Source organism: Nerophis lumbriciformis, linkage group LG04, assembly GCF_033978685.3.
Source record: "Nerophis lumbriciformis linkage group LG04, RoL_Nlum_v2.1, whole genome shotgun sequence".
NCBI classification, from domain to species: Eukaryota; Metazoa; Chordata; class Actinopteri; order Syngnathiformes; family Syngnathidae; genus Nerophis; species Nerophis lumbriciformis.
The window spans coordinates 16,611,903-16,639,719 of NC_084551.2; the positions used below are offsets into that span (position 1 = coordinate 16,611,903).

The following is a 27,817-nucleotide window of genomic DNA, read 5'->3' on the forward strand; positions in this document are numbered from 1 at the left end:
TCTGGATTTTTCTTTTTAGGTTATCTATCATACAGTGGACATGCACCTACCATGAAAATGTCAGACCCCTCCATGATTTCTAAGTGGGAGAACTTGCAAAATAGCAGGGTGTTCAAATACTTATTTTCTTGACTGTATATATATATATATGTATATTTCAGTGAATTCTAGCTATATATATATATATATATATATATATATATATATATATGTCTTAATAAGGTTATCCAAAAAATAGTGCTCGATACCGTAGTAGAGCGCAATATATGTATGTGTGGGGAAAAAAAAATCACAAGACTATTTCATCTCTACAGGCCTGTTTCATGAGGGGGGTACCCTCAATCATCAGGAGATTTTAATGGGAGCATTCGCATACCATGGTTTATATAGGGCACAGAGTGGGTGGGTACAGGCTGGCCTAGGGGCGTGGTGATTGGCTCATGTGTTACCTAGGAGGTGTTTCCGTCTATGGCGGCATGCTGTTACAATTTCGCTGCGCTTGTTGAGGGACGACAGGTCTGGACGGTAAATAATAAACAGTTTCTCTTTCAAGCATAGGTTGCATCTTTTATTACCACTATTGTAAGGTGTGCTGGATCCAATAATTTGCCATGTTATTGAGTATTCAACATTATTGTCTTTGAGGTCCCAAATGTGTTTGCTGAGTTCTGTGGTATTTCGCAGGTTTTTGTTCCTGAAAGAAGCCTTGTGATTGTTCCATCTGGTTTTGAATTCTCCCTCGGTTAATCCTACATATGTGTCGGATGTGTTAATGTCCTTGCGTATTACCTTAGATTGGTAGACAACTGATGCTTGTAAGCACCCCCCGTTGAGAGGGCAATCAGGTTTCTTTCGACAGTTACAGTCTTTGTTGGTTTTGGAGTCGCTCTGTCTGGGGGCCGACGGCTCATTTGCAATTGTTTTGTTGTGGTTTGAGATGATTTGTCGTATATTGTTCATGCAGCTGTAGCTCAAAAGCCCTTGATGAAAGCGGATACAATTTCACCCTCACCTATGAACCCACGCCAGGAAACCAGCCAAAAAAGAACAGAAAACGAAACGACATCATCTGGTACAACCCCCCATACAGCAAAAACGTCTCAACTAACATTGGACACAAATTCCTCAATCTGATTGACAAACACTTTCCCAAAGACAACACCCTAAGAAAAGTATTCAACAAGAACAACATTAAATTGAGCTACAGCTGCATGAACAATATACGACAAATCATCTCAAACCACAACAAAACAATTGCAAATGAGCCGTCGGCCCCCAGACAGAGCGACTCCAAAACCAACAAAGACTGTAACTGTCGAAAGAAACCTGATTGCCCTCTCAACGGGGGGTGCTTACAAGCATCAGTTGTCTACCAATCTAAGGTAATACGCAAGGACATTAACACATCCGACACATATGTAGGATTAACCGAGGGAGAATTCAAAACCAGATGGAACAATCACAAGGCTTCTTTCAGGAACAAAAACCTGCGAAATACCACAGAACTCAGCAAACACATTTGGGACCTCAAAGACAATAATGTTGAATATTCAATAACATGGCAAATTATTGGATCCAGCACACCTTACAATAGTGGTAATAAAAGATGCAACCTATGCTTGAAAGAGAAACTGTTTATTGTTTACCGTCCAGACCTGTCGTCCCTCAACAAGCGCAGCGAAATTGTAACAGCATGCCGCCATAGACGGAAACACCTCCTAGGTAACACATGAGCCAATCACCACGCCCTAGGCCAGCCTGTACCCACCCACTCTGTGCCCTATATAAACCATGGTATGCGAATGCTCCCATTAAAATCTCCTGATGATTGAGGGTACCCCCCCTCATGAAACAGGCCTGTAGAGATGAAATAGTCTTGTGATTTTTTTCCCCACACATACATATATATATATATATATATATATATATATATATATATATATATATATATATATATATATATATATATATATATTTATTTATTTTATTTTATTTTATATATATATATATATATATATATATATATATAGATAAGAGAAATACTTGAATTTCAGTGTTCATTTATTTACACATATACACACACATAACACTCATCTACTCATTGTTGAGTTAAGGGTTGAATTGTCCATCCTTGTTCTATTCTCTGTCACTATTTTTCTAACCATGCTGAACACCCTCTCTCGTGATGCCTTCTGCTTCGTCTCCTTGTTGTGTGCGCAGTTGTGCACTGCACTCTCTAAAAGCCCTAGATGTTATTGTCACATATGCATGCACAGTAGATGGCAATATTGTCCTGTTTAAGAGTGTCACAACATTGCTGTTTACGGCAGACGAACTGCTTTACGGTAGACGAAAACGTGACTGCTGTTGTTGTGTGTTGGGAGGACATTAATGAAACTGCCTAACAATAAACTCACATAAGAAACCAAGAACTCGCCCTCGATCATTCTACAGTTATAACGTGATTGGGCAGGCACGCTGTTTATATTGTGGGAAAGCGGACGTGAAAACAGGCTGTCGACACGTCACTCAGGTCCGCCTGAATTTCGGGAGATTTTCAGGAGAAAATTTGTCCCGGGAGGTTTTCGGGAGAGGCGCTGAATTTCTGGAGTCTCCCGGAAAATCCTGGAGGGTTGGCAAATATGCCTTTTATGGAGCAAAGATGATTGCTCCTAATATAAGCAATAATATAAGCTTCTTTTAGATGTAGTATTAGACCTTCTGATTAGTTTTTGTCGCTCTAAATCAGCCATATATGATGTATTGTTGGATGGCATTGCCGACTTACAACTTCCGAGGTAAATGGAACACAGTATTAGCGTCTTTATGTAAATGCTTCAACGATATCCAAACCTGCGAGTTGGTCGCAGAGGTGCTCGAATGAATCAACAGGCTGACCAGGAAATATAACAAAGAACACATAGGTTTAGGTTGGGGGTCGGCAACCCATGTCTCTAGAGCCGCATGCGGTTCTTAAGCGTCGGCCTCGTGGCCCTCTGGAGCTTTTTCAAAAATGTGTGAAAATGGAAAAATAGGAAGAAAAAAAAAGTTTTTGTTTTAATATGGTTTCTGTAGGAGAGCATATCCATACTGTATGTATTCACATGACTTATCAATGTTTCCAAAGTAATGATTTTAGGTATAAAAGACATGTGGTACTGTGGTACTTCTATGCAATATAGTTTATAAAGCCTCACAGTTGAAAAGTAGATGTAGGTGCTTTAAACTGGATATTCCATTGACTAACAAAATGTAAGTCAACTCATTAACCTTGTGAAGTTGGTAGGAAGAAGAGAGTATCATGCGTGTCTTGTTAATTGGAAAGAGTGTGGGTGTGCGGATTGTGCGGTACAAGCATGCATGCATTTGTGGAATCAGTTGATTTGCTCCATTATTTGGCTGGCTGGAGAAACACAGAAGCAAGGGAATGAAGAGGGCAGAATTTGGGGCATAAAAGCTTCCGTTGAGTCACTTGTGAGTGCGCTTCTTTGTTTGTTTACATGTGAAAATGTGTAAATAGTACTGTATAGAAGAATATTGTCATGATCCAAATCTAATTTCTACCTCCAATATATGGAGAGGAGTACAGTCAGTCCCTTTGTAGGCTTTTGCATGAATTCCCAACAACTTTTTCAGAAAGTTATGGCAAACATTGCAATGTTTTGATGCTTTTTTTTTTTCAATAACATTGAACCAAATTGTGATTTTATTAATTTATTCTCAATGTTTTAAGTGAAGCATGTTTAATATAAACAGTGGGATTTCTAGCAATGAAGAAGTTTTGTGTCATGTTTGTTCTCCGACAGAAAATATTTTACAACAAAAAAAATATTTTTTCTTCTTCTTTTTCCATTTTTACACATCTCTGAAAGAGGTCCAGGGAGCCACTAGGACGGCGCTAAAGAGCCGCGGGTTAAGGTTGCGGCAAATAGTATGACATCTTGTACTAAGACATGCCATCATTTCAAAGTAGGGGTCCTTTTTACGCATATCCAAGCTCAAACCAGAGAAAACACTCATCTCCCGGTCTATGTTGTCTTCTTTGTTTATGGGCCACGGTTACAATGGCTGGAAATAGGTAACAACACTTTCCAGTTCGAACGTTAATTATCTTGTCTTTGCAGTCTACTTAATTGAATATACCGTATTTTCCGCACTATTAGCCGCACCTAAAAACCACAAATTTACTCAAAAGCTGACAGTGCGGCTTATAACCCGGTGCGCTTTATATATGGATTAATATTAAGATTCATTTTCATAAAGTTTAGGTCTCGCAACTACGGTAAACAGCCGCCATCGTTTTTCCCCGTAGAAGTGTAATGATAGTGTTTGACCACATGGTGGTAGTAAGAGTCTACAAATGACTAGGAACCAATATATGTGTCAGGTAGGACTCTTGAGAGAGGTACACACCTTGTACGCACGAGTGTTGAAGTAGCGTTTGTAATATGTGATCGTGATTAAAAGACAGTTCTGCAAGTCATCCAACGATGTGTTATTTAAAACAATAACATAACAGAAGAGCAGTGTTGGGTTAGTTACTGAAAACCAGTAACTAGTTACAGTTACTAGTTACTTTATTTCAAAAGTAACTCAGTTACTAACTCAGTTACTTACACCAAAAAGTAATGCGTTACTGTGAAAAGTAACTATTTAGTTACTTATTTTTTTCTTCTTTTTTTTTTAAAGCTCCCATTAATTCCCTTTTTGCCTTCATTTCAGTACTGTTATTGCACTGGAGAATAATACAATCTGTTGATCAACCTGACATGCATTTTTATTTTCCTTTTAACATAATTAATGAAAAACAGTGCAACATAAAAAGGCATTCCTCCTTTCTTTAAACTTGGACCAATGACCATTAATAAAAAACAAGTTTAAGTGCAACATAAGAAGAAACATCATCTTCCTTGAAACATAGGTAGTGAAATAAAGCCTGACATCTGGAGTGATGCTGCTGTCTTCCACACTTGGAGCCATGGATTGTAGAATCCTTGTTTTCAGTGGCAGGATCATTGACACAGATGGTGAAGTTTCAGTGCTCAGTAGAGATGGAACACTTTTGAGGGGTTTAAGCACCTAGAGGACCTCACCTGCCACTCTCACATCATCATCAGACAGGGTGACATTTGTCTTCAGGGTGTTGTGGGTCAATGCAGAGTATATAGCTGCCTGCTGCTCCAACATATCATAAATGGAGTTCCACCTCGTTGGGACATCATGTATGAGCAGGCAGCTTTAGCATTTCTTGCTTTGTCTTAAGCACATGAGCAGCTGTTGTGCTTGGGTGGAAGTAAGAAACCTTCCTGATCCTCCCAAAGAGGCGCTCCATCCTATTGACTGAGATGTGATGCCAAATTCACTACATGTGCAAAGCACCTATCTGTGGTCCCAGTCCTGCCTCATTCTCTGTCATTATTTGATTTTTGGCATTATCACGTGTGACTGGGATATCTTTATCTTCCACTACTTGTGTCAGTACCTGCGCAAGGTGACTCTCGTAGAGGGGGCGTGTCTTCTCATCTCCCAGTCTGCTGTGATGAAGTGAGCGCTTATAGTTCCCCATAAACGTCCACCCGTCTGTCATGAGCGCAACAGATGATGCTCGGGATAGTTCATCCACAACTTTTTTCTTCTCCTGCTCATAAAGATCTGGCACAATCTTATTGCTGAAGTGGGTGCGCGACGGGATGTCGTAACGTGGTTCAAGCACGTTCAGCATGTGTTTAAAACCCTCGTTTTGCACAACCGAGTCTGCACTTATAAACACACCGATTCAATGGCGGGGGCGTTCAAGCTCCTCCGTTACTCCGCTCGCCATGACCACGCTGTGTGTGGACTGAACGTGCCAACAACTTTTTTTTTTCACTTGTGTGCCTCCCCACACACACACACACACACATAGACCGCGCCTCTTTTCTTCTCTCCGGCTTGTGACAGAGGAAGATTCAGAAGACGACACCGCAGCGCTTCTGTTTCTAGCCGATACTACATCAAAAGTAACGTAAAATAACGCAATAACGCATCATGTAGTAACGGTAACTAAATTACTGAATAAAAAAAAATAACGCGTTAGATTACTAGTTACCGCCGAAACTAACGGCGTTACAGTAACGCGTTACTTTGTAACGCGTTAGTCCCAACACTGCAGAAGAGGAAGCGCTTCTTCTTCTACGGCAAGCAACCGCCAAGGTAAGCACCCGCCCCCATAGAAGAGGAAGCGCTTCTTCTTCTACTGTAAGCAACCACCCGCCCCCGTAGAAGAAGAAGAAGCGCGCGGATATTACGTTTCATTTCCTTTGTGTGTTTACATCTGTAAAGACCACAAAATGGCTCCTACTAAGCGACAGGTTTCCGGTTCATGAAAAGACGCAATCTCTCCATCCGCACACGGACTACTATTTCACAGCAACTGCCTAAAGACTTTCAAGAAAAGCTGGCTACTTTCCGTGCATATTGTAAAAACAAGATAGTTGAAAAAAAGATCCGGCCAGAGAACATTATCAACATGGACGAGGTTCCACTGACTTTTGATATTCCTGTGAACCGCACTGTGGATACAACGGGAGCACGTACGGTGAATATTCGCACCACAGGGAATGAGAAGTCATCCTTCACTGTGGTTCTAGCTTGCCATGCTAATGGCCAGAAACTTCCACCCATGGTGATATTCAGAAGGAAGACCTTGCCAAAAGAGACCTTTCCAGCCGGCGTCATCATAAAAGCTAACTCGAAGGGATGGATGGATGAAGAAAAGATGAGCGAGTGGTTAAGGGAAGTTTACGCGAAGAGGCCGGGTGGCTTTTTTCACGCAGATCCGTCCATGTTGATATACGACTCAATGCGCGCCCACATCACGCTGGTTTTTAATATATTATTAAAGTTTGACTGACCTATCTGACTGTTTTTTTGACATTCCTTTAGCGCAGTTAGATGCGGCTTATAACACGGGGCGGCTTATAGGTGGACAAAGTTTTGAAATATGCCGTTCATTGAAGGCGCGGCTTATAACCCAGGGCGGCTTATGGTGCGGAAAATACGGTAGGTTGAAAGGGATTTGCAAATATGTATTTTGTTTATATGTACGATTTACACAACGTGCCAACTTCACTGGTTTTGAGGTTTGTAGATAAACATTGATTGATTTATTTATTTATTGATTGATTTCAACTTCTCTAACATGGAAGTGATGCCTCTTTAATAGGTCAGCATTGCAAAAATATGTTCTTAATTGTCCTAGCCTAGATAAGTAAAGGTTAAATAAATATAAATGTTTATATACTACATTACTACTCAGTGGCCTAGTGGTGAGAGTGTCCGCCGTAAGATCGGTAGGTTGTGAGTTCAAACCCCGGTCGAGTCATACTAAAGACTATAAAAATGGCACCCATTGCTTCCCTGCTTGGCACTCAGCATCAAAGGTTGGAATTGGGGGTTAAACAAGGGGATGGGTCGAATGCAGAGGACAAATTTCACCACACCTAGTTAGAGATGTCCGATAATGGCTTTTTTGCTGATATCCGATATTCCGATATTGTCCAACTCTTAATTACCGATTCCGATATCAACTGAAACCGATATATACAGTCGTGGAATTAACACATTATTATGCCTAATTTTGTTGTGATTGCCCTTAAACAATGTAACAAGGTTTTCCAAAATAAGAGAACAACTTCAACTCCAGTTATGGAAAAAAGTGCCATATTTATTATTGAAGTCACAAAGTGCACTATTTTTTTTAACATGCCTCAAAACAGCCTCTTGGAATTTGGGATATGCTCTCCCTGAGATAATCCTGATACCCACTACAACTAGGGGAAATACTATACTTTGACTTTCACAAAGTCTAAGTCTAAGTCTAAGTCTAACAAAGTGCATATTTTTTTATTTTTTTTCCCAACATGCCTCAAAACAACAGCAACAAAAACAATGAAGGCACACAGCTTCAGTCCAGAGTATACTAGAGTAATAAAGTAAACAATAACATAGTCCTCATTTAGTGCAAGACTGCCTAGCAAACTGTATAACAGGGAATTATAAACTGGGCTCAATCTGCCCTGCTATAACGTATTGATTGATTGATTGATTGATTGATTGAAACTTGTATTAGTAGATTGCACAGTACAGTACATATTCCGTACAACTGACCACTAAATGGTAACACCCGAATACTTTTTTCAACTTGTTTAAGTCGGGGTCCACGTTAATCAATTTATGGTATTTGTATGAGTAACACAAATGTGCTGCAAGCTAGTGGTGAGTGCTTGAAGTGGCCTAGCAGTCAGCCAGAGCTTCTGAAATGCTGCGTTGAGAGAGGGCATCTCCGTTCACTGCAAGCTGCAAAGTGTGCACCATGCAGGGCAGACTAGCCACACCAAACTCCACCGCCGTGCGTTGTCCCTGACCACAACGTGTGAGATCTCGCCCCGGGGTGGTTTTTGTTATATTTTTGTTTTTTCTCGGCGGAGTCTTTAAGCGACAACTGTGTGGTACTACATTTTTTTTCAGTGTTTGCTTTTCATCCATCTTCCGCTTGTATTCATCGTGTATCTCCTTATGATTCTTGAAGAGATGGGAGATCTAATTGCTCGTATTAAAGGAAGACGTCTCGGTTCCTCCTCGCATAACCAACTTTTTGCAGTCATTGCAAATTTAATTATTTTTTAATCCGTCAGACACACTTTAAAATAATCCCAAACCATAGACATGGTGTCGTTAGTCAGTTGCCGGGTGAGCTCGCTTGTTAGCCACGGCTACAGCACCGGCAACAATACACTGTTGTTGTTGTTATGCTCCGCTCGCGGCGGTTTGATGAGGTCATCAAGCGTCGCCAGTAAACCTCTCATGCTGCAGTCGTCAACTCCTGTGTTGTGTGTGGGAGAGGGGAGAGGGGACGGGCTGCTGACTGGGAGACGCAACTGCTCTGTACTTCTCCCTACGTCCGTGTTTTATCGGATATGTACCGCTCCGTACAACAGCGTTTTAAAAAGTTAATTTTACTTTTTGAAACCGATACCGATAATTTCCGATATTACATTTTAAAGCATTTATCGGACATCTCTACACCTAGTGTGTGTGTGTGTGACAATCATTGGTACTTTAACTTTAACATTATTAACCAGAAGGCTTAGCATTCAGCATTCACATTCAGCTCTTTCACATTCAGCATTCCGATATCTGTATGTTGAATGTTCCAAGTTTTCTTGCAGAAGGTTTCTTGTGCCCCAACCATGCATTAGTTCGGTGTTGTTCAACCTTTTTTGAGCCAAGGCACATGTTTTGCGTTGAATAAATCCGAAGGCACACCACCAGCAGACGTCATTAAAAAACGAAACTCGGTTGACAGTAAAAAGTCGTTGTCGCAATTGTTGGATATGACTTTAAACCATAACCAAGCATGCATCACTATAGCTCTTGTCTCAAAGTAGGTGTACTTTCACCACCTGTCACATCACGCCCTGACTTATTTGGAGTTTATTGCTGTTTTCCTGTGTGTATTGTTTTAGTTTTTGTCTTGCGCTCCTATTTTAATGGATTTTTCTCTTTTTTTGGTATTTTCCTGTAGCAGTTTCATGTTTTACCTTTCAGCTATATTTAACATCTACTTTGTTTTAGCAATCAAGAAGATGTTGGTTGTTTTTATCCTTCATTGTTGGGACATTGTTGATTGTCATGTCATGTTCGGATGTACTTTGTGGACGCCGTCTTTGCGCCACAGTAAGTCTTTGCTGTCGTCCAGCATTCTGTTTTTGTTTACTTTGCAGCCAGTTCAGTTTTAGTTTTGTTCTGCATAGCCATCCCTAAGCTTCAATACCTTTTCTTAGGGGCACTAACCTTTTGTTTATTTTTGGTTTAAGCATTAGATACCTTTTTACCTGCACGCTGCCTCTCGCTGTTCCCGACATCTACAAAGCAATTAGCTACCGGCTACCACTTACTGATATGGAAGAGTATTACACGGTTACTCTGCCGAGCTCTAGACAGCACCGACACTCAACAACAACACATCATTTGCAGACTATAATTACTGGTTTGCAAAAAATATTTTTAACCCAAATAGGTGAAATTAGATAATCTCCCACGGCACACCAGACTGTATCTCACGGCACGCTAGTGTGCCGCGGCACAGTGGTTGAAAAACACTGCATTAGTTTGTTCTGGAGCCTCAAATCATTGAACTATTGCAAGTTATGCTCCCCTGTAACGTCGCAGCATATAAGCTGGTTGTACTTGATACATTGTGATGGGGCTGCATCCTTAGAAATCCAAAAGTTTGAAAGCCAGGTTGAAGTTTATGCATTTGTTTTAAATAAAAATAACAAAAATAATATTGATACTAATTGTACTAATAATTGTTCTTATGCTTTCTAAACTCCCTATGTTCTCCGCTCGCTGTACATATCCTACCAAGTCAGACCTACACTGTTTCAATGTCCATTTCTCTGATGATGCAATTGTTGATGACTGAAGTGCTGATATCAACTAAACCCTCCTCATCCCACCCCCCGGATTGTAAATATTGTACATAATGTAAATAATTCAATGTCTATACTCTGATGATTATCTTGTGGGATGACTGTATTATGCTGATAGTATATATTTGTACCATGAATTGACTTACGTGGACCCCGACTTAAACAAGTTAAAAAACTTATTCGGGTGTTACCATTTAGTGGTCAATTGTACGGAATATGTACTGTACTGTGCAATCTACTAATAAAAGTTTCAATCAATCAATCAATCAAAAGCGCTGTATACAGAAATTGGAAGTAGATCTGAGCTTTGTCTACACAAGAAACAAACATAGGTTTTGATTAGACAGTTGACGTGCACGTTTCTCAGAGATAAATTCGATTTCTACAAAGTAGTCCCCAGGCAAATAGTATAACATCCTGTACTAGGACATGCCTTCATTTAAAAGTAGGGGTAATTTTTATGCATATCCAAGCTCAAACCAGAGAAAACACTCATCACCTGGTCTATTTTGTCTTCTTTGTTTATGGGCCAGGGTTACAATGGCTGGAAATAGGTTGATAAGTAATCTCAGATGTTGTGCAGTGTTTAGTCGTCTTTCTTGCAGCTGGGAAAGACTCTTGCACTGCCTCTGAATGGAGAAGGGGGGGGGGGGGGGGTTGCAGGTTGGGGGGTGAATGCATGCATGGGTTGGTATCAGAGTGGGTGTGGGTCTCTTCCTTTGTAGCCTGCACTTCTCTCCCTCACCACAGAAAGGGGAAAGGGGCTGAGGCAGCTGTCACTTAACATGTGAATGTTTCAAGGGTGGCCCGGGTGGGGGGTGTCTTTAGAAAAATCTCCCTTTTTTTTTTGCCTCCCATGCACCCACCCTAGTTTTTAAGCTTTGCTCAAATCCAGGGGAGGGACTTTGTCGAATGAGAAGGGGGAGAGGGAAGCTCAGGGAGGGTACAAGGGGGACACTTTGCCTACCGGCAGGAACAACCTGAGCAGCATCAGAAGGTGCGAGGATGACATCACCTTGTTGTTGGACGCACCTCTGACCTCCATGTGTGAGCGGCTGTTGGCGGGGAGCTGTGGGAGTTCAACTCAGCCGTTGGAATACATTGTCTCCGTTTTGGGTGCACCATCCCATCAGCGGCGTTAACAAGGAAGGAATTCCTCTATCTCGGCTCCCACAACAAAGAAGAAAGGGAGAGGAGCCTGTGGGAGGGGAGGGGAGGGGAGAGGAGGAGGACATTGTTTCCCTGTGACTGTGGGCAACCAAAAAAGCATGAGTTATCAGGACATGTGTGCGCTCGTGTTTAGAAAGTGTGTTTTTTATGTGAGCATGTGTGTGTTGAAGGGAGTATTGATGTGTTTGTGTGTGCACAGTCCGTAGTTTGGGGATGTTGGATCTGGGAGGCTCACTCAAAAGATGCTCAAACAAAGCTTTTTTTTTTCTTTCTTTTTCTTCCTATTTGAATGCTGAATGGTGACTGGCTGGATTCCTTTACTCATGCTGTCGGTCCCGGCTTTAGGGTAAGTGTAGTTCACATAGAGCGCCAAAAGTCCCAGTGAGGGAAATATTGGCAAGGAGGATGTTTGTGTTTGGACTTGGCTGCTCAAGAGGAATTGTGACTGATGGATTTTCGGTTCTAAATGAAAAAAAACAACTGCAATGTTCCTACTAAACCATCAGAGTGAATTGATTTGTGTAATGTAAGTATGCATATATATAAATATATATATATATGGTAACACTTTAGTATGGGGAACATATTCACCATTAATTAGTTGCTTATTAACATGCAAATTAGTAACATATTGGCTCTTAATTAGTCATTATTAAGTACTTATTAATGCCTTATTCTGCATGGCCTTATTATACAAATAACCCTAACCCTAATCCTCTAACCCTAACCAAATAACTCTAAATTAAGTCTTTGTTACTTACAATATGTTCCCCATACTAAAGTGTTACCATATATATTTTCAAATAGTCTATCAGTTGCCTGATTAATCCTGTTTTACATTTTATTTGAATAAATGTGGTGTGTCTTTATAAGATCTTTGAAGTGAACTTGTGACCTTATATCAATTCCATCCTACTATATGAGTCTCAAGGGTAACCACGTTGCTACTGTATATGCTTGTTAAGGGACCACTACCATGATTGCTACTTTAAGACCTCACTTAACCTCGAGTGCCAAAACATAGGGCTGTATTGTTGTGATTGATGGTTATTACTCTCCTGCTAATTGCATTCCCCTCAATATTGTGCTTTGCAAAATGTAAAATGCTAATTAACAATTGTATCATGAAAACGGCCCGAGTTAATAAACTAATATGGAAAAGCAAATTCAGTATTTCCCCATAAAATATCAGCTGGTCTGAATTATGGCAAACCCCTGAAAAGGTTAAGTGATAGGATGGTTAGGTCATCACAATATGAATTAAATGGATGAGTGGTTCTTTAGCTCGCTGATCCTCCCTGGTTGAGGGTAAACAAAGACAGTTATGTATCATATGCAGGCTCAATGATTAGTTTTTTTTTGGTTTGTGTTTTGAAAGAAATGTAGGTCATGTCGATAACAGCGAAATACCCTCAAAAATCGCACAATTTTTTCGTTCACATTCTAAATAATGCACAGCGTACGTTTTGATTATACGTCCGTATATTTTCATGTAGGAGCAAATAAGTAGTTTAGCAAATGACCACAAAGTAGTAGTAATACCAGACAGCACACCCCGCCTATCTTGGATTCAGACATGGTCACAGACACTCTGTAGGCCCCCAAAGACTCTCGGCTGAGTAGTGATGTGAGCTAACTGGGTAATCATTGATCTCGAAGCTGGGGCTTTGTCTGGGCCACCACTCTCTGATCTTACTCAATACTCCCCTGTGGGTTCTTTCAATGAATCATCTGCTGTGCCCAGACATACACGATAAGTCATTATTAATGCACATGCAGGCATCATATCAAAATGGGTCCTACTTAGATTGTCATTTATTTAAAAGACATGCGTAGTTTTTTAATGGCAACAGACTGTTTGTGTCCCCAAAAAGAATCCAACACATTATTACACTCAGGGCTGTAACTCAAATTTGAGAAAAACCGAGGTCAAAATGTTGTCCATCAAGGACTAACGGCTGAAATTACGGGTATCCAAGCACCATATGGATAATGTTATCTTGAGCAACACAATGAATAACCGACTTTTGTTCATTACTATGCTGAAGTTTAGCGTATCAAATAATGTTAAAATCATTAAAACATAAGTTTCAAAACTTTACTTAATATTAAAATCCAACATGGATTTGATACCGACAGTGTTTCACATCAATTTTATTCAGGTGAAAGCAACAATAAGTACGTTAGTATAATCTAATGTAGGGTTGTACGATATACCGGTCCTCGTAAAGTAGCGCGATACTAATGAATCATAAACGGTACTATACCACCTCTAAAAAGTACCGGTTCCTTTTTTTGAAAAATTTCATTAACGGGCATGGCGGCGCGCTGTTGTCACATCGTGACATTGATGGTTTTATGAGCACAGTAGCATGTTCGGCAGCGCACAATTAAGGAGTACTTACAAGCAGACACAGTGTGTTGACAGAAAAGGGAGAACGGATGCATTTTAGCTCAAAAACTAACGATGAAGGTGAAGCTAGCTAGCTAGCGGCTAAAGTCCATCCGTAGTCGGCAGTGTTTTAGCTACCGTATTTTCCGCACTATAAGGCGCACCGGATTATTAGCCGCACCTTCAATGAATGGCATATTTCATAACTTTGTCCACCAATAAGCCGCCCCGGACTATAAGCCGCGCCTATGCTGCGCTAAAGGGAATGTCAAAAAAACAATCAGATAGGTCAGTCAAACTTTAATAATATATTAAAAACCAGCGTTCTAACAACTCTGTTCACTCCCAAAATGTACGCAAATGTGCAATCACAAACATAGTAAAATTCAAAATAGTGCAGAGCAATAGCAACATAATGTTGCTCGAACGTTAATGTCACAACACACAAAATAAACATAGCGCTCACTTTCTGAAGTTATTCTTCATTCGTAAATCCTTCGTCTTCGGTGTCCGAAGTGAAAAGTTGGGCAAATTTACGATCCACTGGCAGATGTTGGCGTCGTCTGGCGCTGCCTCCTCGTCTTAGTGAAGGTGTGTTCGCCTTCTGTCATCCATTGTTCCCACGCAGTTAGCAGTCTAGCTTCGAATGCCCTGTTGACACCAATATCTAGCGGCTGGAGGTCTTTTGTCAATCCACCCGGAATGACGGCGAGTATTGAATTAAGCGCGTAAGCGTGTCTCTCAATGTGCTGTTATGAGCTAGCAAATATAACAACTACACTACCCAGCATGCAACGATAGTTACGAGCATGCGCGGTAGCCCTGAGAAGCGTTGTATGCTGGCAGTTAGAATGTGGTTATGAGCACGCTGTGAGTAAACGTTGAGAACTCAGTTAACACGCCTCGTCTGCATTATTTATAATTAGACAGACAACACACTTAATAGGAGCCATTTTGGGGTCTTTACATAAACACACAAATGGAAATGAAACGTCACATATCCCAGCATGCACCGCGCGCTTCTTCTACGGGGAAAAAAGATGGCGGCTGTTTACCGTAGTTGCGAGACCTAAACTTTATGAAAATGAATCTTAATATTTATCCATATATAAAGCGCACCGGGTTATAAGGCGCACTGTCAGCTTTTGAGAAAATTTGTGGTTTTTAGGTGCGCCTTATAGTGCGGAAAATACGGTACTTCTAAATCACTAATCCTTGCCTCTATGGCGACAAATAAAGTGAGTTTCTTATAAGTATCATCCCTGCAGGACGAGGAATAGCTAAACATGCTTCACTACACACCGCAGGAGGATACAATAGCTCACCGCTATCAACAAGCTAGCCCTCCTCAATGTAAACAAGTGCCATGGGTGGATTTACACCTGACATTCACTGTAATGACAACAAGTACAAGAGTGTATCTAGTCGATATTACAATGATTACATCAATATTTTTAATCATTTGATCATTTATATTATGTTTATGAACTCAGGGAATATGTCCCTGGACACATGAGGACTTTATTTATGACTAATGTATGATCATGTAACTACTTGGTATCGCGTTGATACCCACATTTGTGGTATCATCCAAAACTAATGTAAAGCATCCAAACAAAAGAAGAATACATGTTTATTACATTTTAACATAAATGTAGATACCAAAAAGAGACAAGCGATAGAAAAGAGGTTCCGCAGCCTCCGAAGGAGAAACTCTAGTTCTGTAACAGCTTCTTCCCTCAGGCCGTACGACTCTTGAACGCATCATAATTAAATTAAATTATCCCCTCAACTCCCCCCAAAATGGATTAACTCGCTGGAATAAAAAAGACAATATAACATACATCCATAAACGTGAATGTGAAAAAGTGCAATATATTCATCTGTACAGTAATCTATTTATTTATTTATATATATTTATATATATTTATTTATTGTGTATATATATATATATATATATGTATATATTATTTATATATATTTATTTATTTATATATGCACCTTATTGCTTTTTTATCCTGCACTACCATGAGCTTATGTAACGAAATTTCGTTCTTATCTGTGCTGTAAAGTTCAAATTTGAATGACAATAAAAAGGAAGTCTAAGTCTAAGTCTAAGTCTAAAATGGATGGATGGATGTAGATAGAACATGTTCAAACAAAAAGTAAGCAGATATTAACAGTAAATGAACAAGTAGATTAATAATGCATTTTCTACCGCTTGTCCCTCATACTTTTGACAAAATAAATTAATAACAAATGACACAAAATAAATGAATACGTCAGCAGCCAAATTAAGAGCCTTTGTTTGCTTACTACTAAAAGTCAAGTTGTTTAGTATGTTCACTATTTTATTTAAGGACAAACTTGTTCGTCAATTGCAATAAGAAACGTATGTTTAATGTACAGTAAGATTTTTTAGTAAAGCCAATAATGCCTTTTTTTGTGTTTACCTTTCTTTAAAAAAGTATTGAAAAGTATCAAAATACATTTTCGTACCGGTACCTGTACCAAAATATTGGTATCGGGACAACCCTAATCTAATGTTAACATTATTTTGACAGCACATTTCAGATGGGATGATGTTTAAAGTAAAAGTGGACTTCATTACCTTACGTTGTTGTCTGGAGTTGGAGTGGGCTGTGCATGACCAAAGATCGTATATTGAGAGAGGATGATGAACCCATGGTGAAGAACAGCGCACACACAGTATATTAGCAGTCAGTCATAATATATATTTTTTGTCACTGAAAAAAATACTGGTCTTCTCAATCGTAGTCACAGCCATGATTACAGTACAGTCGTTATCCGTTTATCGCAGTCAATTGGCACCGGACATAATCACGATAAAACAATTCCCGCAAAGATAAATAAAACATTTTCATAGTTAGAGCATAAAAAACTTCTTACACCCTTTTAAATACAAGATTAAACATAATTAGAGCCCTCTAACCATTAAATAACACCCATATAGACACCTTTATACTCGTTTCAGCCAATATAGAAGCCTTGAGTTTGTTCTACTGTAGATTACAGTACAGCCCGGAGGATTCTCCAACCGTCATTGCTTTGATAATAAAATGAACATGCTTTTAAAAGAATGGCGAAAAAGCGCGATCTATCAAGGGATGACTGTATATTCAAATCATTAACGACACACAGATAAACAGACAGTTCCTCTTTCTCTCCCATTTGTTCAGCCAAATTGCACCCCCGCTACTCTAGTCAGCAAGCATGACCGAAAGTGACCTCGAGAGTTCTGAATTGGGCCAGGCACAATGGGACGACCCCGTTGCAACAGGAATCCTCCCTGGGATCTCACTTCAGCTCCTCAACACAGACATCATTGAAATTACCTCTAACCCCTCTTCAAATACTAAAGGCACGGCACTGAGCAAAACAGAGAGACTAACTCAGAAAACATATACACATTTTTTTTTAAATTGCATTCAAAATTGTTGGGAATATATTGATGCTGTTTAGGGTCAATCAACTACTAATTAATTTCAGAACAAAATTTCAGAACAAAACAAGGCAAATTGTATCCATAGCTTCAGCTTAAATCAACAGGCATCCAAAGCAGCTCACTGGTGCCTTTCACTAGAAAATAAAGGCGATTTCTGTATTTTTTATGGTTGTCATATTTAATTGGCTTCCTAATGGGTTTCTTTGATCTGGTCTTGGCTGAAATCATAGATTGAGTTGGATCTTTGCCACTGCGTCTTCATGCCAGCACCAACAGTGGGATCCTTGACAAGCCTGTCACATGGATTTGTAAGACCAGAATATTTTAGCTGCGGATGTAAGTTCGAGCATGTGTGTTTGTGGTCTAAATGAAAACAAAGACACAGGCAACATCGGGGGCCAAGTATTTCCGTTAGGGTTCCCTCCTGGCCAAGAAGTAGGTGTTGTTAGCAAACTGAAATGCAAAGAGACTGGTTGTATTTTACTGTGGCATGTAGTACTTTGAAAGAGCAGTGTATTTTTGCTTGATGATTCATTCATATTCTTATTTTAGGTAGCTAAAGGAGATTCTGCATGCATGGCCAAGGGCTCTTACCTCACTTATTACCCCACTAGCCTGTGGGCTGAAGGATTATGGGTAACCTCATAAGCCGGCCCAGCTGCCTAGGCCAAAAGTCTAAGCACGTGAGGTCAGATGAAGCCTTTCTGAAGGAGTGTTACCAACGGCGAAAAGTGTTGCAGCCTCCTGATCAACATGCACAAGAAAAGACCAAGAAAAGTGGGGAGTACGGAGACCAGGAGGCACAAGAACTGGATCACAAGCGAGATGAAGGGGCTCATACACCCATTTCTGAAAAGCCTCTCCGTAGTTCCCCAGCCTCCACAATCAGGAGCACCAGTACTTTGGATAATGCATGGCAGAGCACCCCCTCCCCGATAAAAACATCCCGTAATGGCACACTTACAAGGAGGACGGTGCCCCCGGAGTTTGCAAGATCCCCCTTGAGTTATCCTGACAAGACTGCAGCAGAGAAAAGGGCCAGCTTTCAGATGAGAGATTCCAGAGAAGGGAGTCCCTGGTCGTGGAAGACTTTGGCATCAAGGGAAGTAACAGAAGTGACAGAGGTGACGGAAACTGTTGTGACAGAAATTGTGGAAGTGACGCAGTATCCAACAGGCGATAAAGGAGGGGACCCCATTATCACAAGAACTGTGCGAGTCCTGAATGGAGTTGCTGAGGAACTTGCTGAGGTTGACAAAATCCTTTTAACCATACCAAATCTCACATTTCCATCCATTTAATCTCTTCCTCTATTTTTCAATCTACCATTCTGCTTCTTCTTAATGCCTGTCGTTGATTTTAAGTTCTAATTGCATATTTACATACTAATTCTATACACAATGATGCGACCTTGTATACTTCACAGTTCCAAAGTGATGGGCACTCAAGCTCAGACCAAGATTCATGTCTGGAAAAATGGAGGGTATGTTTTATCCTCCACCATACAACGCTCAAACATATCCGATTTTTCTTTCTTTCCTTTTATTGATGTGGCATATATTTTCTGATGGTCTTCCAAAAGGGCACCAAGGCTCCATTGGCCCTGAGAGACATATCTACAGACACCGAGACATTCCTCCAAAACCTGGAAGCATTGCTCACATGGGTGTGTGAGATAGAGGAGCTGACAGCAAATCAAAAACCTCCATCTTCAGAGGTCAAAGTGGTCAAAGCACAGCTTCAGGAACAAAGGGTCTGTTTCTTATCATCAATATCACATCACCTCATTTCAAGCTCTTAAATAACTATATAGAGCCAATGTATAGTATGGAAATAAAACAAAATAGTTTTGCAATGAAAAAGCCTAAGGTTGGATCCCTGTTAAAAAGACTGCTTTGTTGAAAGGTGAATGGTAGCCTTTGTGGCCACAATGAGCTCTTGTAGTTTTAGTGAACAAAACAGCCAGGTTTCTCACCTTTCCGCCGTAGCCTCAGTTATTGTGAGTCATTTGGCTGAGGTGTAACCTGCCTGGCTGTGAGCAATGTCCGCTTGACACATGAGAAGGCCACGCTGATACAAAGGTAGTAAAACAAAACAACATTGTTTTGAAAATTAATTTCCCTGGAAAAAACTGTCAAAAACGGATATCATGAATTCAAGCTCCTTTGCAACTGTCTCTGTATGAATGATTGAATCAGCTTCAATAGTAAGAGTCACAGTCAACGTGATAATAACAAGTTAACAAAAGTTTCCTTAACAGGCAACATTTTTCTTAACTTTGCGATTAACATGCATCCTGTGGCATCCTCAGTGCATACAATAACGATGGAAAACAGCAGCGTTCCAGCTCATGTTGCGTCATGAATAGCAACCCAAAATAGACAAATACATTCACTGAATGGCAAGTTTAGCTTTGAAGCAGAGCTTGTTTTTTTCTTAAAGTCGCTGACAAAGTTTGTAAGTTGCAGGTTGCGGTTTATACTGCGCGTTTTTGAATGTGTGGTTGCTTATTTGGGCTTGCTTTTCAGTCCCCACTATATAGCAAAACACGACTTCACCGGTAGGTAGTTTGTCTACACAATATTTCCTGGTTATATATATATGTGGATATATATGTGTATACTGTATATGTATGTATATGCATGTATACAAATATATATACATATATGTATCGGCCTGCCGACATTATCGGCCGATAAATGCGTTAAAATGTAATATCGGAAATTATCGGTATCGTTTTTTTAATTTTTTAATTTTTTAATTAAATAATCATAAAAAACACAAGATACACTTACAATTAGTGCATCAACCCAAAAAACCTCCCTCCCCCAATTACACTCATTCACACTCATTCACACAAAAGGGTTGTTTCTTTCTGTTATTAATATTCTGGTTCCTACATTATATATCAATACATATCAATACGGTCTGCAGGGATACAGTCCGTAAGCACACATGATTGTGCGTGCTGCTGGTCCACTAATAGTACTAACCTTTAACAGTTAATTTTACTAATTTTCATTAATTACTAGTTTCTATGTAACCGTTTTTATATTGTTTTACTTTCTTTGTTATTCAAGAAAATGTTTTTAATTTATTTATCTTATTTTATATATTTTTTTAAAAAGTACCTTATCTTCACCATACCTGGTTGTCCAAATTAGGCATAATAATGTGTTAATTCCACGACTGCATATATCGGTTGATATCGGTATCGGTTGATATCGGTATCGGTAATTAAAGAGTTGGACAATATCGGATATCGGCAAAAAGCCATTATCGGACATACCTAATATATATATATATATATATATGTTGTGCTTTGATAGAGGAATTCACAGCTGCATTATATGCAAATTACCTTGGCTTTATCTTATTTCCTGTCGAGGTGCATTTTTAAAGTGAGATTAGTCACCTGTTGGTGTTTCCTCATTCTTCTTTGCACACAGTATGCCATGCCGCCATTCAAGATAACCATCATGATAAAGGATAAAGGAACATGTGCGCTTAAAAATAAATTGCATGATTAATCGTTGTTTGCACATGACCATTGCAATATTTTTTGGTGATTAATCATATGCGTTAATTCGTTAAATTTCATAATGGGAACAAGAGAGAGGAATTTTCCTTTTCTTTTTGTGTTGAGCCGTTAAAAAAAGCATAATGTTTAATAAACAAACATTTGCATAAACCAAACAAAGACACAGTTTGGGTGTGCATTTTAATAACGTACACTTATTAAAGCAAAAAAAAACATTTATTTGTGATTTATAACAATTGATTATGAGTTAACTATAGATAAAATGTATTTAATCATGATTAAATAATTTAATTGTTTGACAGCCCTTAATAAATATATAATGGGACACATCACAAATCATTCCACTTATTGACTACACATTATGCCTTTTAGCTTCTGCAACGCCTCCTGAAAGACAGATGGAAAAGTATGGATGCTATGTTGTCCGAGGGTCCTCGGCTCGTGGAGGCCCACCCAGGGGAGGAGGGGGAGCAGGCAAAGGTCAAGCTCTCTGCTCTCAAACACAAGTGGGAGTCCTTACACCAAGTGGCAGAGCAAAGGTCAGACACTCTTATAGTCAGTGCTACATTTATATTTGGTAGCACAATTTTTATTTACTGATGATGTGAAATGTATTCCTCGTAGGAGGGTCAGTCTGGAGTGCATTTTACCCAGAGCCCAGCACTTCCAGGAGGGTGCAGACAATCTGCAGCTGTGGCTTATATCTGTGGAGCAGGTCCTCGCTGAACTACGTAACGCAGAGCGAGTGATGCTGCATCTCTCAGAAGCCACAGAGAGAGCAAAGGTTGGACATTTATCCAACAACTTTTGCATATTGGTTTCACTTGGTTTCTTTATTTTTTTTTCAAGAAATGTGTATTATATGACATGCCATAATTCTTTTCAGGCTGTCGCTGATGAGATTCAAGTTAAAACTGCTGAGCTCGGAAAACTTCAGAACGCAGGCCATGATCTCATGGAAGTGATCTCAGGTAGAACCACAGCACTAATGTACAACACAGAGTTCAAAAAAAAAAAAAAAGGTTCTTACCTAAGATATGTGGCCATGATTTCAGAGGACGAGGGTCACCAGGTGCAAGGGAAGTTAGATGGCCTCCGTATCCGATGCTCTGTACTAAATCTGAGCAGCCTGGATGTACTTCAAAGGTTGGAACAAGCCCTGGAGGCCTCCAGCCGCTGTACATCCAGTCAGGAGGACCTTCACCTGTGGCTAGGCCGCATTGAGAGAGAGCTCCTGGGTTCAGCTGGGGCTCAGACACATGCTGGAGATGCAGTGCTGTGTGTAGCTGAAAGACAGAGGGTAAGATAAGTGTTGAAATGTTTGTTTCAAATGGTTTGACCTGCTGTGGTTGCATGGCTTATTTTGCATCTTTAGCTAGCTATTATTTTCTAATCATATTAAATGGAATTTAGTCCATTAAACTTTAAAAATATCTTCAATTACATTACCGAATGTGTTTAGAAGATTAACCTGGTGAGCTAGTAGCTAGTTGCTGCCAAAACACTAACTCTCCCTTGCTAGCTCATATGAGTGGTTAGGCTAACACCACCGTTGACAACTCATCTGTAAGGAAAGTAGCAATTGACTCTTCTAAAAATTGCTTAATTACATTATTTATTTTGCACAATTACTGTCTGTCTTTAACAATTATTGTTAAAAAAATAAAAAATAAAAAATAAAATAAATATTGTTCTCTCGCCAAAGGAAACTAACAAGAGTTGTGGTTGCTCACTAAGATGACTCTCCAGAAAACACTGCCTCTAGTGTTTCGATCAAGAATTGCCCATCACACAGAAGACTTATAAAAGGATCAAGACAGCGTCAGAAGGGATAGTAGAATAGTGACTACCCAGAAACAAATTACATGATTAAGAATGATATGTGCTTTCACGTCAGTCTTCTAAAGTCTATAATACAACAAAAAAGTCGCTGGTTGCTTTTTAAAAAAAATAATCACAGCATGGGTATACATACTTGCTCAATATAGCGACAACATTTCTAAATTAGCAATACTAGTTAATCAAGCAAGATGAGTTTAAGCAAGTATGAAGACAATGACTTAAAACAGTCAAACTAACAGCTGAACGTAACACTAAATAATTTCTTCTTGTAGACAAAGCACAGGAAGTTTTCCCAATTCACTGATCAATAGTTTTTTTTAAGTTTCTGACAGTCAGACTGACTTTAAAAATATGATTACTTTTTTTTATTTTACTACCAGTTAGCCCAACTCTTCTGTTCCCACCGTACCCCTATTTAAAGGACTCACTTTATCATTGAGTTACTTTTACAATAGAGATATGTTTCTAATTTTTCAGTTGGTAAATATGTAATTTGTTATTAATGTCATACCTCTTTATATCTAATAGCTGGAACAGGCTGTGGTAAAGGAGGTGACTTGGTTCAAAGACACAGCACTGAGACTTGAAAAGCTGAAAACTGTTCATCTGGATCCACAGCTCATATCGGATCAACTCAATGAGCAGAAGGTCTGTGAACAGCAAAATGCTATTTGTTTTTGGGTTGGAACACTGAATCAAAGTTTCTCTTGAATAGATTTTGGCTGTGGAGATCCTCCAACACAGGTTTAACATTGAGAAGATGGTTAAGATTTCTGAAATCTTGCAAACATATAGTGATGAAGGCGAGGCACCCAATCTGCAGGTATTCTCTTTATTACTGGTCTGTATACAGTAAGTAATACTTTGAGTTACACGGCAAATATTCTATTATACATGTTATTTCCTCTCTCCATGCAGACACCATTGGATGCCTTACAGGAGCAATGCTTCACCACTTCAGCCACTAATTCCCATGTGGTTCTACAGCTTGAACATGCTCAGTCACTACTTGCCCAGTTTTCAGAGGGCCATGCTGAGGTGTCACCCTGGCTAGAAGAAACAAAAAGCCTCGTCGGGCAACTCTCCCTCAGCACAATTAGCTATGAAGCATTCCGCGAAAAACAAGACCTTTTACAGGTAAAATAAACCTGCTGCATCTATGCATTATAGGAGTTTTTTTGCAACTAATTTTGTTTCTTTCAACATCGAGTGGTTAAACTCAATTGAGTCACCTTAAACTGTTGTTCACCCCATGCTCAGGGTCTGAGGGAGTCAATAGCAGAGCATAGACCCTTGATCTCACGCCTATGCTCCTTGGCAAAACGCCTGTCAGAGCTTAATCAAATTCAAGGAGAGGAATTTTGTCATCTGGCTACGGATGCTGAGGAGCGGCACCAAGAAATCAGAAACCATGTCAGGGAGACTGCCAGTATTCTCGAAGAGTCCTTACCCAGATTCACTCAGGTGGGACTTATTACCTCTAGTATAGTTATTTGATCAGCTCAATGTATTGTGCCTTGATCATCCTCATTCATCCAAGTCTTTGTATTCTCAGGGCATTGACTCGATTGCAACTGGACTGTTCATGGTGTCTTAGAAGACTTTTGACCTCTCATTCAAACATGCTTCATCAGTTCATGCTAAAAGACTATTTAAGACAGCTCTTGTCTCGGACTCTAAGGACAGTCCATTTGCGATTGATTTATTGCCCTGAGAATGTAGTGGTTATCTGTCTATATGTGCTCTGTGATTGATAGAACCTGTTACATGAACCTGTTACTTGAACGTGTCACCTGTCACAATAAAAAAAAATCTATTTCAAAATTAATATACAGTGGGGTCAGTCACCTTTGTGGTTGACTCACTTGACTTACAATGTAAATTATGTGCCCTGTCATCGGCCGGGAACTAATCCAGGGCATACTCTGCCTTTTGCCCGACGTTAGCTAGGATAGGCTGGACAACGGCCTTTCAAACAAATTAAAATGTATAGAAAATGGAAAGAAAAACTAATATATTTTGTCTATTGGACTAAACAATACAGCTTGTTCCTGTTTGTACAGCTGAACGAGAGAATGATTCTCCTCAGAGAAAGGCTTGACCGCCTGCGCAGTCGAATCCAAACTCCGACATCGCTTCAAGGTTTGACAGCAAGGATTCAAGAGCAGCTGCAAGACAACAAGCACACATTGGCCGAACTCTCCAAGTTGGAACTCAGCCTCAGCAATGTCAAGACACAGACGGATGAGTTGCTGGCTAACACACAAGCAACTGGGGATACGTCCATTGGCACAGGTGTCAATATTTTGTTTGAATGTAACCTTTTTACAGATAATAACGCCCTAATATCTATTACATTCATGCACTGTTATGTATATTCATCATTCAGTAATGGTGCTTTTCTTTCTTCTTCATCCTTGCAATACCAGTAATCCAGGAGCAAGTGACCAGCTTTTCCCAGCTGTTGTCTGAGACACATAGTGAGGTTCAAGAGAAGGAAAAGTGGCTGCTGAAATTGCTGGATCTTTCCATGAAGTTTTGGAATGATATTGCCAATGTCACATCAGCTCTTAATGAAGCTCAGCAGGCAGTTTTGGATCTCAATACAAGTCAGACGGATACGGAAACAATTCGCCAGAGCCTGGAGACCATGCAGGTTGGTCTGGGAATTACATAGCCCCGCATTATAATAAATTATAGGTTTTAAAATAGACATCCTCGTTCTATCATTCACCTAATAGTCTGTCAGAGAGGATATTGACACTTTACAAGGAGATCTAGACACTCTTGGTGTTCTTGGAATGGACCTGATGTCAGCATGCGGGGACACAGACAAACCAGATGTTACAAAGAGTCTGGATGAAGTAAGTAATACATTGAAATATATAATTGTTGATGTTAGAATGAGAACAATGTATTTAACATTTTTTATTTAGCTTTATTGTGTGTGGAACATTTTGAGCAAACTGTGGAATGACTGTCACAAGAAGCTGGAGGTGTCATTGCAGATGGCCATACATTATCAAGAAACTATGCAGGTGTGTATCTAAATATGAGCTTTGATATCATGTCCATTGTGCAATCAGTAGAAATTGGTTTTTCCACATTTCTAATTAAAAAACATTATGAATTAGGGACTTTTTGAGTGGCTGAAATCTGCAGAGCTGAGATCAACTGAAGAGTTCATGGTTGGAACTGACCTGGAATCAGTCAAAGAGCAGCTTAGGGATCTTAAGGTAACATACCGATTTTGTTCTATAAATTCTGTTGAGAATGTTCTTTTCTGTTTGCTATTTCAACTGATGCTCATAACCAGTTCTTTCATAAATGCATGTATTGTCTTCAGGAATTTAAACGAGAACTTTACCAGAAGAAGATTGAAATAGAAAGCCAAAACCATCGCTTTGTGTGTCGACTGTCTCCTGGCTCCGAACGTCCATACTCAGTCTCACCGCTGTGCGACTTTCGACTGCGTTGGGACAGTCTAGAGTCTGAGACTGTCAACAGACAGGTGAGCGTATGCCCACAATTATAATATAGTCAATAAATAATTTTTGTCATGTTTGCCCAATACGAAAGTTATTATAACGGTCATACTTGATAATACACTGTTTTCCCTTGTTGTTCAATTTCTGCCACAAATAATACTCTCTTATCAGACAGCTTTATATAATTAATTTCTGCTTGCAGCATCAATTAGAATCTGCGTTACTCGGACTGGGTCAGTTCCAGAACGCACTGGATGAGGTGCAATCATGGCTTGCCGGTACTGCTGAACAACTGCAGGGTAAGCAGCCAATTAGCATTGACCTGCAGGCTTGTGAAATAGAGCTGGCCAAACATAAGGTATGTTCCCTAAAACATGAAGTGAATTACTTTTTTTCCCCAGTTAAGTGGCTTTAATCAAAAAATTACCGGTACATAAGTAACAATCACCACCTATGATTTTTTTTTTTTACAGGTTTTGCGAAATGATGTCCTTTCTCATGTCCGCACTGTGAAGTCCCTGAACCAGGCAGGCAAGGAGTTGCTGGAGGTTGGGTCTGGAGACTGTGTGCATGCTTCACAGTCTCGACTGGAGCAACTCAATGAAAGCTGGGAGTTTGTTCTCTGTGAGACGGAACGGTGTCAGCTGGAATTAGAAAACAGACTCAGTCAGGTAAAAGAAAAATCCCTCCTTATTTTCGTGGAATTTCAATACAAGGCACGTTGACCTGTCTGTGTAAAAATGGCGTATATCCATCCATCCATCCATCCATTTTTTTATGCTTGTTCCTTTCGGGGGTCGAAGGGGGTGCTGGAGCCTATCTCAGCTGCACTCAGATGGAAGGCGGCGTACACCCTGGACAAGTCACCACCTCATCGCAGGGCCAACACAGATAGACAAATTGATCAATATAGCCATTGAAGTATTTAGAAACAGAAGTGTTTCCCTTAATAAACTGAAAAGAGATGCACATTATCCCCTTTTACCGTAAGAACCAAAACTAGTCTGTAAATATCAATGGATGCTATTGACAACTGCTTTCCACAGTCTGAGTCAATTGATGTCAGTTTGTCTGATTTCTCACCAATCAAACTCTTTGCAGTTTGACTCTCCTGGTAACTGTGCTACACATTTTCGGCAGCTCGCCAGCTACAGTTATTTGCTGAGCTTTTGGTCTGGAACGTGATTTCATTTTTTTTTTTTTTACAGCAGTGGGTTTTTGCCTCTAAAAAAATACTGTAAGTATAAGGTTAGTTCAAATCTACAAGTGTCTATCACAATCACAGAGTACATGCTAACTTGCAGTAGTAGTACTGTAATGCCAGCTTCCTTTTTAAATGTGTCATTGAACATATTTCATCTCTTCATAATATTATTAATTATAATGATTTAGGTTAAACAGAATAGAGATCTTTAAAACATACTAATGTTTGTTATATTGGGT

At 39.8% G+C, this 27,817-nt stretch overlaps 1 protein-coding gene across 4 annotated transcripts in view; it reads left to right on the plus strand.

The window, feature by feature from the left end:
• Positions 1–27,817, plus strand: part of macf1b (microtubule actin crosslinking factor 1b) — a 77,033-nt gene that overhangs the window by 24,933 nt on the left and 24,283 nt on the right. For 2 of the 4 annotated variants that reach the window (XM_061949843.1, XM_061949851.2), the window contains 18 exons: positions 18,930–18,986; positions 19,086–19,256; positions 21,417–21,583; positions 21,669–21,828; positions 21,931–22,015; positions 22,100–22,344; positions 23,415–23,534; positions 23,602–23,709; positions 23,805–24,023; positions 24,147–24,350; positions 24,950–25,181; positions 25,316–25,542; positions 25,628–25,750; positions 25,823–25,924; positions 26,021–26,122; positions 26,233–26,397; positions 26,577–26,732; positions 26,848–27,045. In XM_061949843.1, coding sequence (XP_061805827.1) covers positions 18,930–18,986; positions 19,086–19,256; positions 21,417–21,583; positions 21,669–21,828; positions 21,931–22,015; positions 22,100–22,344; positions 23,415–23,534; positions 23,602–23,709; positions 23,805–24,023; positions 24,147–24,350; positions 24,950–25,181; positions 25,316–25,542; positions 25,628–25,750; positions 25,823–25,924; positions 26,021–26,122; positions 26,233–26,397; positions 26,577–26,732; positions 26,848–27,045 — 2,841 coding nt within the window. Of the gene's footprint in view, positions 1–11,716; positions 12,172–18,055; positions 18,754–18,929; positions 18,987–19,085; positions 19,257–21,416; positions 21,584–21,668; positions 21,829–21,930; positions 22,016–22,099; positions 22,345–23,414; positions 23,535–23,601; positions 23,710–23,804; positions 24,024–24,146; positions 24,351–24,949; positions 25,182–25,315; positions 25,543–25,627; positions 25,751–25,822; positions 25,925–26,020; positions 26,123–26,232; positions 26,398–26,576; positions 26,733–26,847; positions 27,046–27,817 lie in introns of those variants that run through there. The other 2 variants (XM_061949835.1, XM_061949827.1) reach the window with 2 other exon arrangements.